General features: G+C 47.3%; 1 protein-coding gene across 1 annotated transcript in view; it reads right to left on the bottom strand.

Moving 5' to 3' along the window:
* Positions 1–115: 115 nt before the first annotated feature.
* LOC131952845 (uncharacterized) overlaps positions 116–13,524 on the bottom strand; it is a 40,578-nt gene continuing 27,169 nt past the window's right edge. The window contains exons 5-6 of the mRNA XM_059315734.1: positions 2,140–2,303; positions 116–1,588 (exon numbers count right to left, since the gene is read on the bottom strand). Of these exons, the coding sequence (XP_059171717.1) occupies positions 1,494–1,588; positions 2,140–2,303 (259 nt within the window). The 3' untranslated portion in view covers positions 116–1,493. The remainder of the gene's footprint in view (positions 1,589–2,139; positions 2,304–13,524) is intronic.

Genomic DNA, 13,524 nt, shown 5'->3' with positions numbered 1-13,524 from the left:
TAAAATGGGCTTATTTTCCCCAGTTTTCTGTACGAGTTCAGTTAAAGGTGTATCACATTTTATTTACTTAATTTTACCAAATGAATTGAGTATGTAAACAGCTGTGAAACATTCATGCACCAAACTGCTGTCCATGATGTTCTTTTCTCTAGTACAGTTAGTCTGTTGCTACATTGAGCAATTTTTTTATTTGTTAATTGTAATCACATTTTCTGAGATTTGTCCCTTCCGCCTGATGGCATATCAGCAACTTCGGTACACATGGATGGATTTAAATTTCAGCTGTTATCTCGCTTTAGGCACTTGATTCATTATATTTAAATTGTGTAGCACTTCTTTCATGTGCTAACTCACTGTTGTCATATTTTTTTTTAAACTGGCATTTCATACAAAGAAAATCTGCTTGAAAACTTTATCCATTAAATGCAACATTGACTGCAGTAAAAGGACAAATCAACTCAGTTGTATATTTAGAAATATCTTCACAAGTGACATAATTTTCATTTCAATCTATGAGGGAGCCTTGAGCGCAGAAAGCTGTGCCATCACCTATATACATATAGATTTGTGTGTGTGTAAACTTGTTGCTGCCTTTCACATAAGCTGTTAGCTTTAGCAACCACTTTCGCATTCTTCAAAGATTTGGGTTTACAAAAACAACCTATTACATCTGTGCAACATTGTTGCAATCATTCCCAGAGAACAAAATCTTTTATTCAATTTCTATATTTCCCCAAGTGTAATTTGTGTAATGTAAAAAAAAAAAAAACTACTTTATTTTTAACACATTTTCAAGGCATATTTGTGGGTTTTTTTTTTATTTTTTCATTTATTTAGATTAATACACCTCCCCCCCCCCTGCCTACATCTCAGAGAGGGGATATTTAGAGGCCTTTTAAATAAAACATGTTGGCTATTCTAGAACTTAAATTATGCTGCAGATATTGATAAGATAGGAATGTATGACATTATATTTTCAATTGAACCTAATATTAATAGAACTTTTATTTTCCAATGACAAGAATCTGCTTATAATATTCGTTGTAAAGGTGAAGTGTTTTGGCAGAAAAACTTTTGTCAACTAGACCACAAGAATAGGCCTTAAGTAAGATGTATGCCATCTTCCTTTCTTGCCCGTGTAGCTGCTAGGCCTGTAGTAAATCCATCATTTGAGGGACACAATACAGACAGAGCTGTCTAAGTAAATAAATTCGTCCTGTTCAATATTAGCTCTTCCTTTTTGCTATTGTTCACCAGTCGGTATCAGTGTAGGTTCAAAAGCTAGAACAATATTTAATCTCTTCCAGCTACCGTTTGCACAGCCCGAGTCTACTTCAGTTTAAATAAATACCAATGCTGTCACCTTAAGAATTGTGTCCCTGCGTCTGATGCAGGCCTTTATGTGGGTTAATTCATTCCATCTAAGGCTCTACACTGCCCGGCTACTCCTTGTAACTTTTATACCCGAGTTATCTTCCTTGCCGACTTGGTTTTTATACCCGAGTTATCTTTCTTGCCGTCGTGCAAGCAGATTTAGAGAAGAGCGCCTGACATGCGACTTGTGTCTGTTCAGCTTTATCCTCCTCACCTGCGGGGTAAATAACAGTAAATATTTATTTTGCGAATTTATTGTGAAAAGCACTTGTATACATAGGCACAATTTTTGTGTTGTAGTTGACAAATGCACTATGATTACATTTAATAACGTTGCTGTTGTATTCATCGAAGTTGTCCTAATTTTCAAATAACATAATGAAACCGTTTACGATTGTGAAGATTGCAAAACGAAAGGTGCTCCTATATATTAAGTGACAACGTAATAATGGTTTTCGTGTTGATGTGACAAAATGATAACTACCCATATTGATGTGACAAAATGATTACACATATTGATGTGACAAAATGAGAACTACCCATATTAATGTGACAAAACGATAACTACCCATATTGATGTGACAAAATGATAACACATATTGATGTGACAAAATGAGAACTACCCATATTAATGTGACAAAACGATAACTACCCATATTGATGTGACAAAATGATTACACATATTGATGTGACAAAATGAGAACTACCCATATTGATGTGACAAAATGAGAACTACCCATATTGATGTGACAAAACGATAACTACCCATATTGATGTAACATATAGTCAGGGGAAGGTAGGCCTCCAGCCGATATTTATCCAGCGCTAGAACGTGCTGGAACCTTCTAGAAGCCTCTCTGTACTGACTCATGTGGAAGAGGAAGTCCCCCTCGTGTGTGAGAACAGTCGTGTTGGTACCAAGTGGGATCCTGGGGGATCAAGGCAACAGTCAGTTAATGTGGTGAGAACAGTGGTGTTGGTACCAAGTGGGATCCTGGGGGATCAAGGCAACAGTCAGTAAATGTGGTGAGAACAGTCGTGTTGGTACCAAGTGGGATCCTAAGGGATCAAGACAACAGTCAGTTAATGTGGTGAGAACAGTCGTGTTGGTACCAAGTGGGATCAAGGCAACAGTCAGTTAATGTGGTGAGAACAGTGGTGTTGGTACCAAGTGGGATCAAGGCAACAGTCAGTTAATGTGGTGAGAACAGTCGTGTTGGTACCAAGTGGGATCCTGTGGGATCAAGGCAACAGTCAGTTAATGTGGTGAGAACAGTCGTGTTGGTACCAAGTGGGATCAAGGCAACAGTCAGTTAATGTGGTGAGAACAGTCGTGTTGGTACCAAGTGGGATCAAGGCAACAGTCAGTTAATGTGGTGAGAACAGTCGTGTTGGTACCAAGTGGGATCAAGGCAACAGTCAGTTAATGTGGTGAGAACAGTCGTGTTGGTACCAAGTGGGATCAAGGCAACAGTCAGTTAATGTGGTGAGAACAGTAGTGTTGGTATAAAGTGGGATCCTGGGGGATCAAGGCAACAGTCAGTTAATGTGGTGAGAACAGTCGTGTTGGTACCAAGTGGGATCCTGGGGGATCAAGGCAGCAGTCAGTTAATGTGGTGAGAACAGTCGTGTTGGTACCAAGTGGGATCAAGGCAACAGTCAGTTAATGTGGTGAGAACAGTCGTGTTGGTACCAAGTGGGATCCTAAGGGATCAAGACAACAGTCAGTTAATGTGGTGAGAACAGTCGTGTTGGTACCAAGTGGGATCAAGGCAACAGTCAGTTAATGTGGTGAGAACAGTCGTGTTGGTACCAAGTGGGATCCTGGGGGATCAAGGCAACAGTCGTGTTGGTACCAAGTGGGATCCTGGGGGATCAAGGCAACAGTCAGTTAATGTGGTGAGAACAGTCGTGTTGGTACCAAGTGGGATCAAGGCAACAGTCAGTTAATGTGGTGAGAACAGTCGTGTTGGTACCAAGTGGGATCCTGGGGGATCAAGGCAACAGTCAGTTAATGTGGTGAGAACAGTCGTGTTGGTACCAAGTGGGATCCTGGGGGATCAAGGCAACAGTCAGTTAATGTGGTGAGAACAGTCGTGTTGGTACCAAGTGGGATCCTGGGGGATCAAGGCAACAGTCAGTTAATGTGGTGAGAACAGTGGTGTTGGTACCGAGTGGGATCCTAGGGGATCAAGACAACAGTCAGTTAATGTGGTGAGAACAGTCGTGTTGGTACCAATTGGGATCAAGACAACAGTCAGTTAATGTGGTGAGAACAGTCGTGTTGGTACCAAGTGGGATCAAGGCAACAGTCAGTTAATGTGGTGAGGACAGTCGTGTTGGTACCAAGTGGGATCCTGGGGGATCAAGGCAACAGTCAGTTAATGTGGTGAGAACAGTGGTGTTGGTACCAAGTGGGATCCTGGGGGATCAAGGCAGCAGTCGTGTTGGTACCAAGTGGGATCCTGGGGGATCAAGGCAACAGTCAGTTAATGTGGTGAGAACAGTCGTGTTGGTACCAAGTGGGATCCTGGGGGATCAAGGCAGCAGTCGTGTTGGTACCAAGTGGGATCCTGGGGGATCAAGGCAACAGTCAGTTAATGTGGTGAGAACAGTCGTGTTGGTACCAAGTGGGATCAAGACAACAGTCAGTTAATGTGGTGAGAACAGTCGTGTTGGTACCTAGTGGGATCCTGGGGGATCAAGGCAGCAGTCGTGTTGGTACCAAGTGGGATCCTGGGGGATCAAGGCAACAGTCAGTTAATGTGGTGAGAACAGTCGTGTTGGTACCAAGTGGGATCAAGGCAACAGTCAGTTAATGTGGTGAGAACAGTCGTGTTGGTACCAAGTGGGATCAAGGCAACAGTCAGTTAATGTGGTGAGAACAGTCGTGTTGGTACCAAGTGGGATCCTGGGGGATCAAGGCAACAGTCAGTTAATGTGGTGAGAACAGTCGTGTTGGTACCAAGTGGGATCAAGGCAACAGTCGTGTTGGTACCAAGTGGGATCAAGGCAACAGTCAGTTAATGTGGTGAGAACAGTCGTGTTGGTACCAAGTGGGATCAAGACAACAGTCAGTTAATGTGGTAAGAACAGTCGTGTTGGTACCAAGTGGGATCCTGGGGGATCAAGGCAACAGTCAGTTAATGTGGTGAGAACAGTCGTGTTGGTACCGAGTGGGATCCTGGGGGATCAAGGCAACAGTCAGTTAATGTGGTGAGAACAGTCGTGTTGCTACCAAGTGGGATCCTGGGGGATCAAGGCAACAGTCAGTTAATGTGGTGAGAACAGTCGTGTTGGTACCGAGTGGGATCCTGGGGGATCAAGGCAACAGTCAGTTAATGTGGTGAGAACAGTCGTGTTGGTACCAAGTGGGATCCTGGGGGATCAAGGCAACAGTCAGTTAATGTGGTGAGAACAGTGGTGTTGGTACCAAGTGGGATCCAGGGGGATCAAGGCAACAGTCAGTTAATGTGGTGAGAACAGTCGTGTTGGTACCAAGTGGGATCAAGGCAACAGTCAGTTAATGTGGTGAGAACAGTCGTGTTGGTACCAAGTGGGATCCTGGGGGATCAAGGCAGCAGTCGTGTTGGTACCAAGAGGGATCCTGGGGGATCAAGGCAACAGTCAGTTAATGTGGTGAGAACAGTCGTGTTGGTACCAAGTGGGATCCTGGGGGATCAAGGCAGCAGTCGTGTTGGTACCAAGTGGGATCCTGGGGGATCAAGGCAACAGTCAGTTAATGTGGTGAGAACAGTCGTGTTGGTACCAAGTGGGATCAAGGCAACAGTCAGTTAATGTGGTGAGAACAGTCGTGTTGGTACCAAGTGGGATCCTAAGGGATCAAGACAACAGTCAGTTAATGTGGTGAGAACAGTCGTGTTGGTACCAAGTGGGATCAAGGCAACAGTCAGTTAATGTGGTGAGAACAGTCGTGTTGGTACCAAGTGGGATCCTGGGGGATCAAGGCAACAGTCGTGTTGGTACCAAGTGGGATCCTGGGGGATCAAGGCAACAGTCAGTTAATGTGGTGAGAACAGTCGTGTTGGTACCAAGTGGGATCAAGGCAACAGTCAGTTAATGTGGTGAGAACAGTCGTGTTGGTACCAAGTGGGATCCTGGGGGATCAAGGCAACAGTCAGTTAATGTGGTGAGAACAGTCGTGTTGGTACCAAGTGGGATCCTGGGGGATCAAGGCAACAGTCAGTTAATGTGGTGAGAACAGTCGTGTTGGTACCAAGTGGGATCCTGGGGGATCAAGGCAACAGTCAGTTAATGTGGTGAGAACAGTGGTGTTGGTACCGAGTGGGATCCTAGGGGATCAAGACAACAGTCAGTTAATGTGGTGAGAACAGTCGTGTTGGTACCAATTGGGATCAAGACAACAGTCAGTTAATGTGGTGAGAACAGTCGTGTTGGTACCAAGTGGGATCAAGGCAACAGTCAGTTAATGTGGTGAGAACAGTCGTGTTGGTACCAAGTGGGATCCTGGGGGATCAAGGCAACAGTCAGTTAATGTGGTGAGAACAGTCGTGTTGGTACCAAGTGGGATCAAGGCAACAGTCAGTTAATGTGGTGAGAACAGTCGTGTTGGTACCAAGTGGGATCCTGGGGGATCAAGGCAACAGTCAGTTAATGTGGTGAGAACAGTCGTGTTGGTACCAAGTGGGATCCTGGGGGATCAAGGCAAAAGTCAGTTAATGTGGTGAGAACAGTCGTGTTGGTACCAAGTGGGATCCTGGGGGATCAAGGCAACAGTCAGTTAATGTGGTGAGAACAGTGGTGTTGGTACCGAGTGGGATCCTAGGGGATCAAGGCAACAGTCAGTTAATGTGGTGAGAACAGTCGTGTTGGTACCAAGTGGGATCCTGGGGGATCAAGGCAACAGTCAGTTAATGTGGTGAGAACAGTCGTGTTGGTACCAAGTGGGATCCTGGGGGATCAAGGCAACAGTCAGTTAATGTGGTGAGAACAGTCGTGTTGGTACCAAGTGGGATCCTGGGGGATCAAGGCAACAGTCAGTTAATGTGGTGAGAACAGTCGTGTTGGTACCGAGTGGGATCCTAGGGGATCAAGGCAACAGTCAGTTAATGTGGTGAGAACAGTCGTGTTGGTACCAAGTGGGATCAAGGCAACAGTCAGTTAATGTGGTGAGAACAGTCGTGTTGGTACCAAGTGGGATCAAGGCAACAGTCAGTTAATGTGGTGAGAACAGTAGTGTTGGTATAAAGTGGGACCCTGGGGGATCAAGGCAACAGTCAGTTAATGTGGTGAGAACAGTCGTGTTGGTTCCAAGTGGGATCCTGGGGGATCAAGGCAACAGTCAGTTAATGTGGTGAGAACAGTCGTGTTGGTACCAAGTGGGATCAAGGCAACAGTCAGTTAATGTGGTGAGAACAGTCGTGTTGGTACCAAGTGGGATCAAGGCAACAGTCAGTTAATGTGGTGAGAACAGTCGTGTTGGTACCAAGTGGGATCCTGGGGGATCAAGGCAACAGTCAGTTAATGTGGTGAGAACAGTCGTGTTGGTACCAAGTGGGATCAAGGCAACAGTCAGTTAATGTGGTGAGGACAGTCGTGTTGGTACCAAGTGGGATCCTGGGGGATCAAGGCAACAGTCAGTTAATGTGGTGAGAACAGTGGTGTTGGTACCAAGTGGGATCCTGGGGGATCAAGGCAGCAGTCGTGTTGGTACCAAGTGGGATCCTGGGGGATCAAGGCAACAGTCAGTTAATGTGGTGAGAACAGTCGTGTTGGTACCAAGTGGGATCCTGGGGGATCAAGGCAGCAGTCGTGTTGGTACCAAGTGGGATCCTGGGGGATCAAGGCAACAGTCAGTTAATGTGGTGAGAACAGTCGTGTTGGTACCAAGTGGGATCAAGACAACAGTCAGTTAATGTGGTGAGAACAGTCGTGTTGGTACCTAGTGGGATCCTGGGGGATCAAGGCAGCAGTCGTGTTGGTACCAAGTGGGATCCTGGGGGATCAAGGCAACAGTCAGTTAATGTGGTGAGAACAGTCGTGTTGGTACCAAGTGGGATCAAGGCAACAGTCAGTTAATGTGGTGAGAACAGTCGTGTTGGTACCAAGTGGGATCAAGGCAACAGTCAGTTAATGTGGTGAGAACAGTCGTGTTGGTACCAAGTGGGATACTGGGGGATCAAGGCAACAGTCAGTTAATGTGGTGAGAACAGTCGTGTTGGTACCAAGTGGGATCAAGGCAACAGTCGTGTTGGTACCAAGTGGGATCAAGGCAACAGTCAGTTAATGTGGTGAGAACAGTCGTGTTGGTACCAAGTGGGATCAAGACAACAGTCAGTTAATGTGGTGAGAACAGTCGTGTTGGTACCAAGTGGGATCCTGGGGGATCAAGGCAACAGTCAGTTAATGTGGTGAGAACAGTCGTGTTGGTACCGAGTGGGATCCTGGGGGATCAAGGCAACAGTCAGTTAATGTGGTGAGAACAGTCGTGTTGGTACCAAGTGGGATCCTGGGGGATCAAGGCAACAGTCAGTTAATGTGGTGAGAACAGTCGTGTTGGTACCGAATGGGATCCTGGGGGATCAAGGCAACAGTCAGTTAATGTGGTGAGAACAGTCGTGTTGGTACCAAGTGGGATCCTGGGGGATCAAGGCAACAGTCAGTTAATGTGGTGAGAACAGTCGTGTTGGTACCAAGTGGGATCCAGGGGGATCAAGGCAACAGTCAGTTAATGTGGTGAGAACAGTCGTGTTGGTACCAAGTGGGATCAAGGCAACAGTCAGTTAATGTGGTGAGAACAGTCGTGTTGGTACCGAGTGGGATCCTGGGGGATCAAGGCAACAGTCAGTTAATGTGGTGAGAACAGTCGTGTTGGTACCAAGTGGGATCCTGGGGGATCAAGGCAACAGTCAGTTAATGTGGTGAGGACAGTCGTGTTGGTACCAAGTGGGATCCTGGGGGATCAAGGCAACAGTCAGTTAATGTGGTGAGAACAGTGGTGTTGGTACCAAGTGGGATCCTGGGGGATCAAGGCAGCAGTCGTGTTGGTACCAAGTGGGATCCTGGGGGATCAAGGCAACAGTCAGTTAATGTGGTGAGAACAGTCGTGTTGGTACCAAGTGGGATCCTGGGGGATCAAGGCAGCAGTCGTGTTGGTACCAAGTGGGATCCTGGGGGATCAAGGCAACAGTCAGTTAATGTGGTGAGAACAGTCGTGTTGGTACCAAGTGGGATCAAGACAACAGTCAGTTAATGTGGTGAGAACAGTCGTGTTGGTACCTAGTGGGATCCTGGGGGATCAAGGCAGCAGTCGTGTTGGTACCAAGTGGGATCCTGGGGGATCAAGGCAACAGTCAGTTAATGTGGTGAGAACAGTCGTGTTGGTACCAAGTGGGATCAAGGCAACAGTCAGTTAATGTGGTGAGAACAGTCGTGTTGGTACCAAGTGGGATCAAGGCAACAGTCAGTTAATGTGGTGAGAACAGTCGTGTTGGTACCAAGTGGGATACTGGGGGATCAAGGCAACAGTCAGTTAATGTGGTGAGAACAGTCGTGTTGGTACCAAGTGGGATCAAGGCAACAGTCGTGTTGGTACCAAGTGGGATCAAGGCAACAGTCAGTTAATGTGGTGAGAACAGTCGTGTTGGTACCAAGTGGGATCAAGACAACAGTCAGTTAATGTGGTGAGAACAGTCGTGTTGGTACCAAGTGGGATCCTGGGGGATCAAGGCAACAGTCAGTTAATGTGGTGAGAACAGTCGTGTTGGTACCGAGTGGGATCCTGGGGGATCAAGGCAACAGTCAGTTAATGTGGTGAGAACAGTCGTGTTGGTACCAAGTGGGATCCTGGGGGATCAAGGCAACAGTCAGTTAATGTGGTGAGAACAGTCGTGTTGGTACCGAATGGGATCCTGGGGGATCAAGGCAACAGTCAGTTAATGTGGTGAGAACAGTCGTGTTGGTACCAAGTGGGATCCTGGGGGATCAAGGCAACAGTCAGTTAATGTGGTGAGAACAGTCGTGTTGGTACCAAGTGGGATCCAGGGGGATCAAGGCAACAGTCAGTTAATGTGGTGAGAACAGTCGTGTTGGTACCAAGTGGGATCAAGGCAACAGTCAGTTAATGTGGTGAGAACAGTGGTGTTGGTACCAAGTGGGATCCAGGGGGATCAAGGCAACAGTCAGTTAATGTGGTGAGAACAGTCGTGTTGGTACCAAGTGGGATCAAGGCAACAGTCAGTTAATGTGGTGAGAACAGTCGTGTTGGTACCAAGTGGGATCCTGGGGGATCAAGGCAACAGTCAGTTAATGTGGTGAGAACAGTCGTGTTGGTACCAAGTGGGATCCTGGGGGATCAAGGCAACAGTCAGTTAATGTGGTGAGAACAGTGGTGTTGGTACCAAGTGGGATCCAGGGGGATCAAGGCAACAGTCAGTTAATGTGGTGAGAACAGTCGTGTTGGTACCAAGTGGGATCAAGGCAACAGTCAGTTAATGTGGTGAGAACAGTCGTGTTGGTACCAAGTGGGATCCTGGGGGATCAAGGCAGCAGTCGTGTTGGTACCAAGAGGGATCCTGGGGGATCAAGGCAACAGTCAGTTAATGTGGTGAGAACAGTCGTGTTGGTACCAAGTGGGATCCTGGGGGATCAAGGCAGCAGTCGTGTTGGTACCAAGTGGGATCCTGGGGGATCAAGGCAACAGTCAGTTAATGTGGTGAGAACAGTCGTGTTGGTACCAAGTGGGATCAAGGCAACAGTCAGTTAATGTGGTGAGAACAGTCGTGTTGGTACCAAGTGGGATCAAGGCAACAGTCAGTTAATGTGGTGAGAACAGTCGTGTTGGTACCAAGTGGGATCAAGGCAACAGTCAGTTAATGTGGTGAGAACAGTCGTGTTGGTACCAAGTGGGATCCTGGGGGATCAAGGCAACAGTCAGTTAATGTGGTGAGAACAGTCGTGTTGGTACCAAGTGGGATCAAGGCAACAGTCAGTTAATGTGGTGAGAACAGTCGTGTTGGTACCAAGTGGGATCCTGGGGGATCAAGGCAACAGTCAGTTAATGTGGTGAGAACAGTCGTGTTGCTACCAAGTGGGATCAAGGCAACAGTCAGTTAATGTGGTGAGAACAGTCGTGTTGGTACCAAGTGGGATCAAGGCAACAGTCAGTTAATGTGGTGAGAACAGTCGTGTTGGTACCAAGTGGGATCAAGGCAACAGTCAGTTAATGTGGTGAGAACAGTGGTGTTGGTACCAAGTGGGATCCTGGGGGATCAAGGCAACAGTCAGTTAATGTGGTGAGAACAGTCGTGTTGGTACCAAGTGGGATCAAGGCAACAGTCAGTTAATGTGGTGAGAACAGTGGTGTTGGTACCAAGTGGGATCCTGGGGGATCAAGGCAACAGCCAGTTAATGTGGTGAGAACAGTCGTGTTGGTACCAAGTGGGATCCTGGGGGATCAAGGCAACAGTCAGTTAATGTGGTGAGGACAGTCGTGTTGGTACCAAGTGGGATCCTGGGGGATCAAGGCAACAGTCAGTTAATGTGGTGAGAACAGTCGTGTTGGTACCAAGTGGGATCCTGGGGGATCAAGGCAACAGTCAGTTAATGTGGTGAGAACAGTCGTGTTGGTACCAAGTGGGATCCTGGGGGATCAAGGCAGCAGTCGTGTTGGTACCAAGTGGGATCCTGGGGGATCAAAGCAACAGTCAGTTAATGTGGTGAGAACAGTCGTGTTGGTACCAAGTGGGATCAAGGCAACAGTCAGTTAATGTGGTGAGAACAGTCGTGTTGGTACCAAGTGGGATCAAGGCAACAGTCAGTTAATGTGGTGAGAACAGTCGTGTTGGTACCAAGTGGGATCCTAGGGGATCAAGACAACAGTCAGTTAATGTGGTGAGAACAGTCGTGTTGGTACCAAGTGGGATCAAGACAACAGTCAGTTAATGTGGTGAGAACAGTCGTGTTGGTACCAAGTGGGATCAAGGCAACAGTCAGTTAATGTGGTGAGAACAGTCGTGTTGGTACCAAGTGGGATCCTAGGGGATCAAGGCAACAGTCAGTTAATGTGGTGAGAACAGTCGTGTTGGTACCAAGTGGGATCAAGGCAACAGTCAGTTAATGTGGTGAGAACAGTCGTGTTGGTACCAAGTGGGATCCTAGGGGATCAAGACAACAGTCAGTTAATGTGGTGAGAACAGTCGTGTTGGTACCAAGTGGGATCAAGACAACAGTCAGTTAATGTGGTGAGAACAGTCGTGTTGGTACCAAGTGGGATCAAGGCAACAGTCAGTTAATGTGGTGAGAACAGTCGTGTTGGTACCAAGTGGGATCCTAGGGGATCAAGGCAACAGTCAGTTAATGTGGTGAGAACAGTCGTGTTGGTACCAAGTGGGATCCTGGGGGATCAAGGCAACAGTCAGTTAATGTGGTGAGGACAGTCGTGTTGGTACCAAGTGGGATCCTGGGGGATCAAGGCAACAGTCAGTTAATGTGGTGAGAACAGTCGTGTTGGTACCAAGTGGGATCCTGGGGGATCAAGGCAACAGTCAGTTAATGTGGTGAGAACAGTCGTGTTGGTACCAAGTGGGATCCTGGGGGATCAAAGCAACAGTCAGTTAATGTGGTGAGAACAGTCGTGTTGGTACCAAGTGGGATCAAGGCAACAGTCAGTTCATGTGGTGAGAACAGTCGTGTTGGTACCAAGTGGGATCCTGGGGGATCAAGGCAACAGTCAGTTAATGTGGTGAGAACAGTCGTGTTGGTACCAAGTGGGATCCTAGGGGATCAAGACAACAGTCAGTTAATGTGGTGAGAACAGTCGTGTTGGTACCAAGTGGGATCCTGGGGGATCAAGGCAACAGTCAGTTAATGTGGTGAGAACAGTCGTGTTGGTACCAAGTGGGATCAAGGCAACAGTCAGTTAATGTGGTGAGAACAGTCGTGTTGGTACCAAGTGGGATCCTGGGGGATCAAGGCAACAGTCAGTTAATGTGGTGAGAACAGTCGTGTTGGTACCAAGTGGTATCCTGGGGGATCAAGGCAACAGTCAGTTAATGTGGTGAGAACAGTCGTGTTGGTACCAAGTGGGATCCTAGGGGATCAAGACAACAGTCAGTTAATGTGGTGAGAACAGTCGTGTTGGTACCAAGTGGGATCAAGACAACAGTCAGTTAATGTGGTGAGAACAGTCGTGTTGGTACCAAGTGGGATCAAGGCAACAGTCAGTTAATGTGGTGAGAACAGTCGTGTTGGTACCAAGTGGGATCAAGGCAACAGTCAGTTAATGTGGTGAGAACAGTCGTGTTGGTACCAAGTGGGATCAAGGCAACAGTCAGTTAATGTGGTGAGAACAGTCGTGTTGGTACCAAGTGGGATCCTGGGGGATCAAGGCAACAGTCGTGTTGGTATCAAGTGGGATCAAGGCAACAGTCAGTTAATGTGGTGAGAACAGTCGTGTTGGTACCAAGTGGGATCAAGGCAATAGTCAGTTAATGTGGTGAGAACAGTCGTGTTGGTACCAAGTGGGATCAAGGCAACAGTCAGTTAATGTGGTGAGAACAGTCGTGTTGGTACCAAGTGGGATCAAGGCAACAGTCAGTTAATGTGGTGAGAACAGTCGTGTTGGTACCAAGTGGGATCCTGGGGGATCAAGGCAACAGTCAGTTAATGTGGTGAGAACAGTCGTGTTGGTACCAAGTGGGATCCTGGGGGATCAAGGCAACAGTCAGTTAATGTGGTGAGAACAGTAGTGTTGGTATAAAGTGGGATCCTGGGGGATCAAGGCAACAGCCAGTTAATGTGGTGAGAACAGTCGTGTTGGTACCAAGTGGGATCAAGGCAACAGTCAGTTAATGTGGTGAGAACAGTCGTGTTGGTACCAAGTGGGATCAAGGCAACAGCCAGTTAATGTGGTGAGAACAGTCGTGTTGGTACCAAGTGGGATCAAGGCAACAGCCAGTTAATGTGGTGAGAACAGTCGTGTTGGTACCAAGGGGGATCAAGGCAACAGTCAGTTAATGTGGTGAGAACAGTCGTGTTGGTACCAAGCGGGATCCTGGGGGATCAAGGCAACAGTCAGTTAATGTGGTGAGAACAGTCGTGTTGGTACCAAGTGGGATCCTGGGGGATCAAGGCAACAGTCAGTTAATGTGGTGAGAAAAGTCGTGTTGC

This window comes from Physella acuta, unplaced genomic scaffold (assembly GCF_028476545.2).
Source record: "Physella acuta isolate Inbredline_101_S28 unplaced genomic scaffold, ASM2847654v3 ptg000891l, whole genome shotgun sequence".
NCBI lineage: Eukaryota > Metazoa > Mollusca > Gastropoda > Physidae > Physella > Physella acuta.
This window is presented reverse-complemented; position numbering and strand designations above follow the sequence as displayed.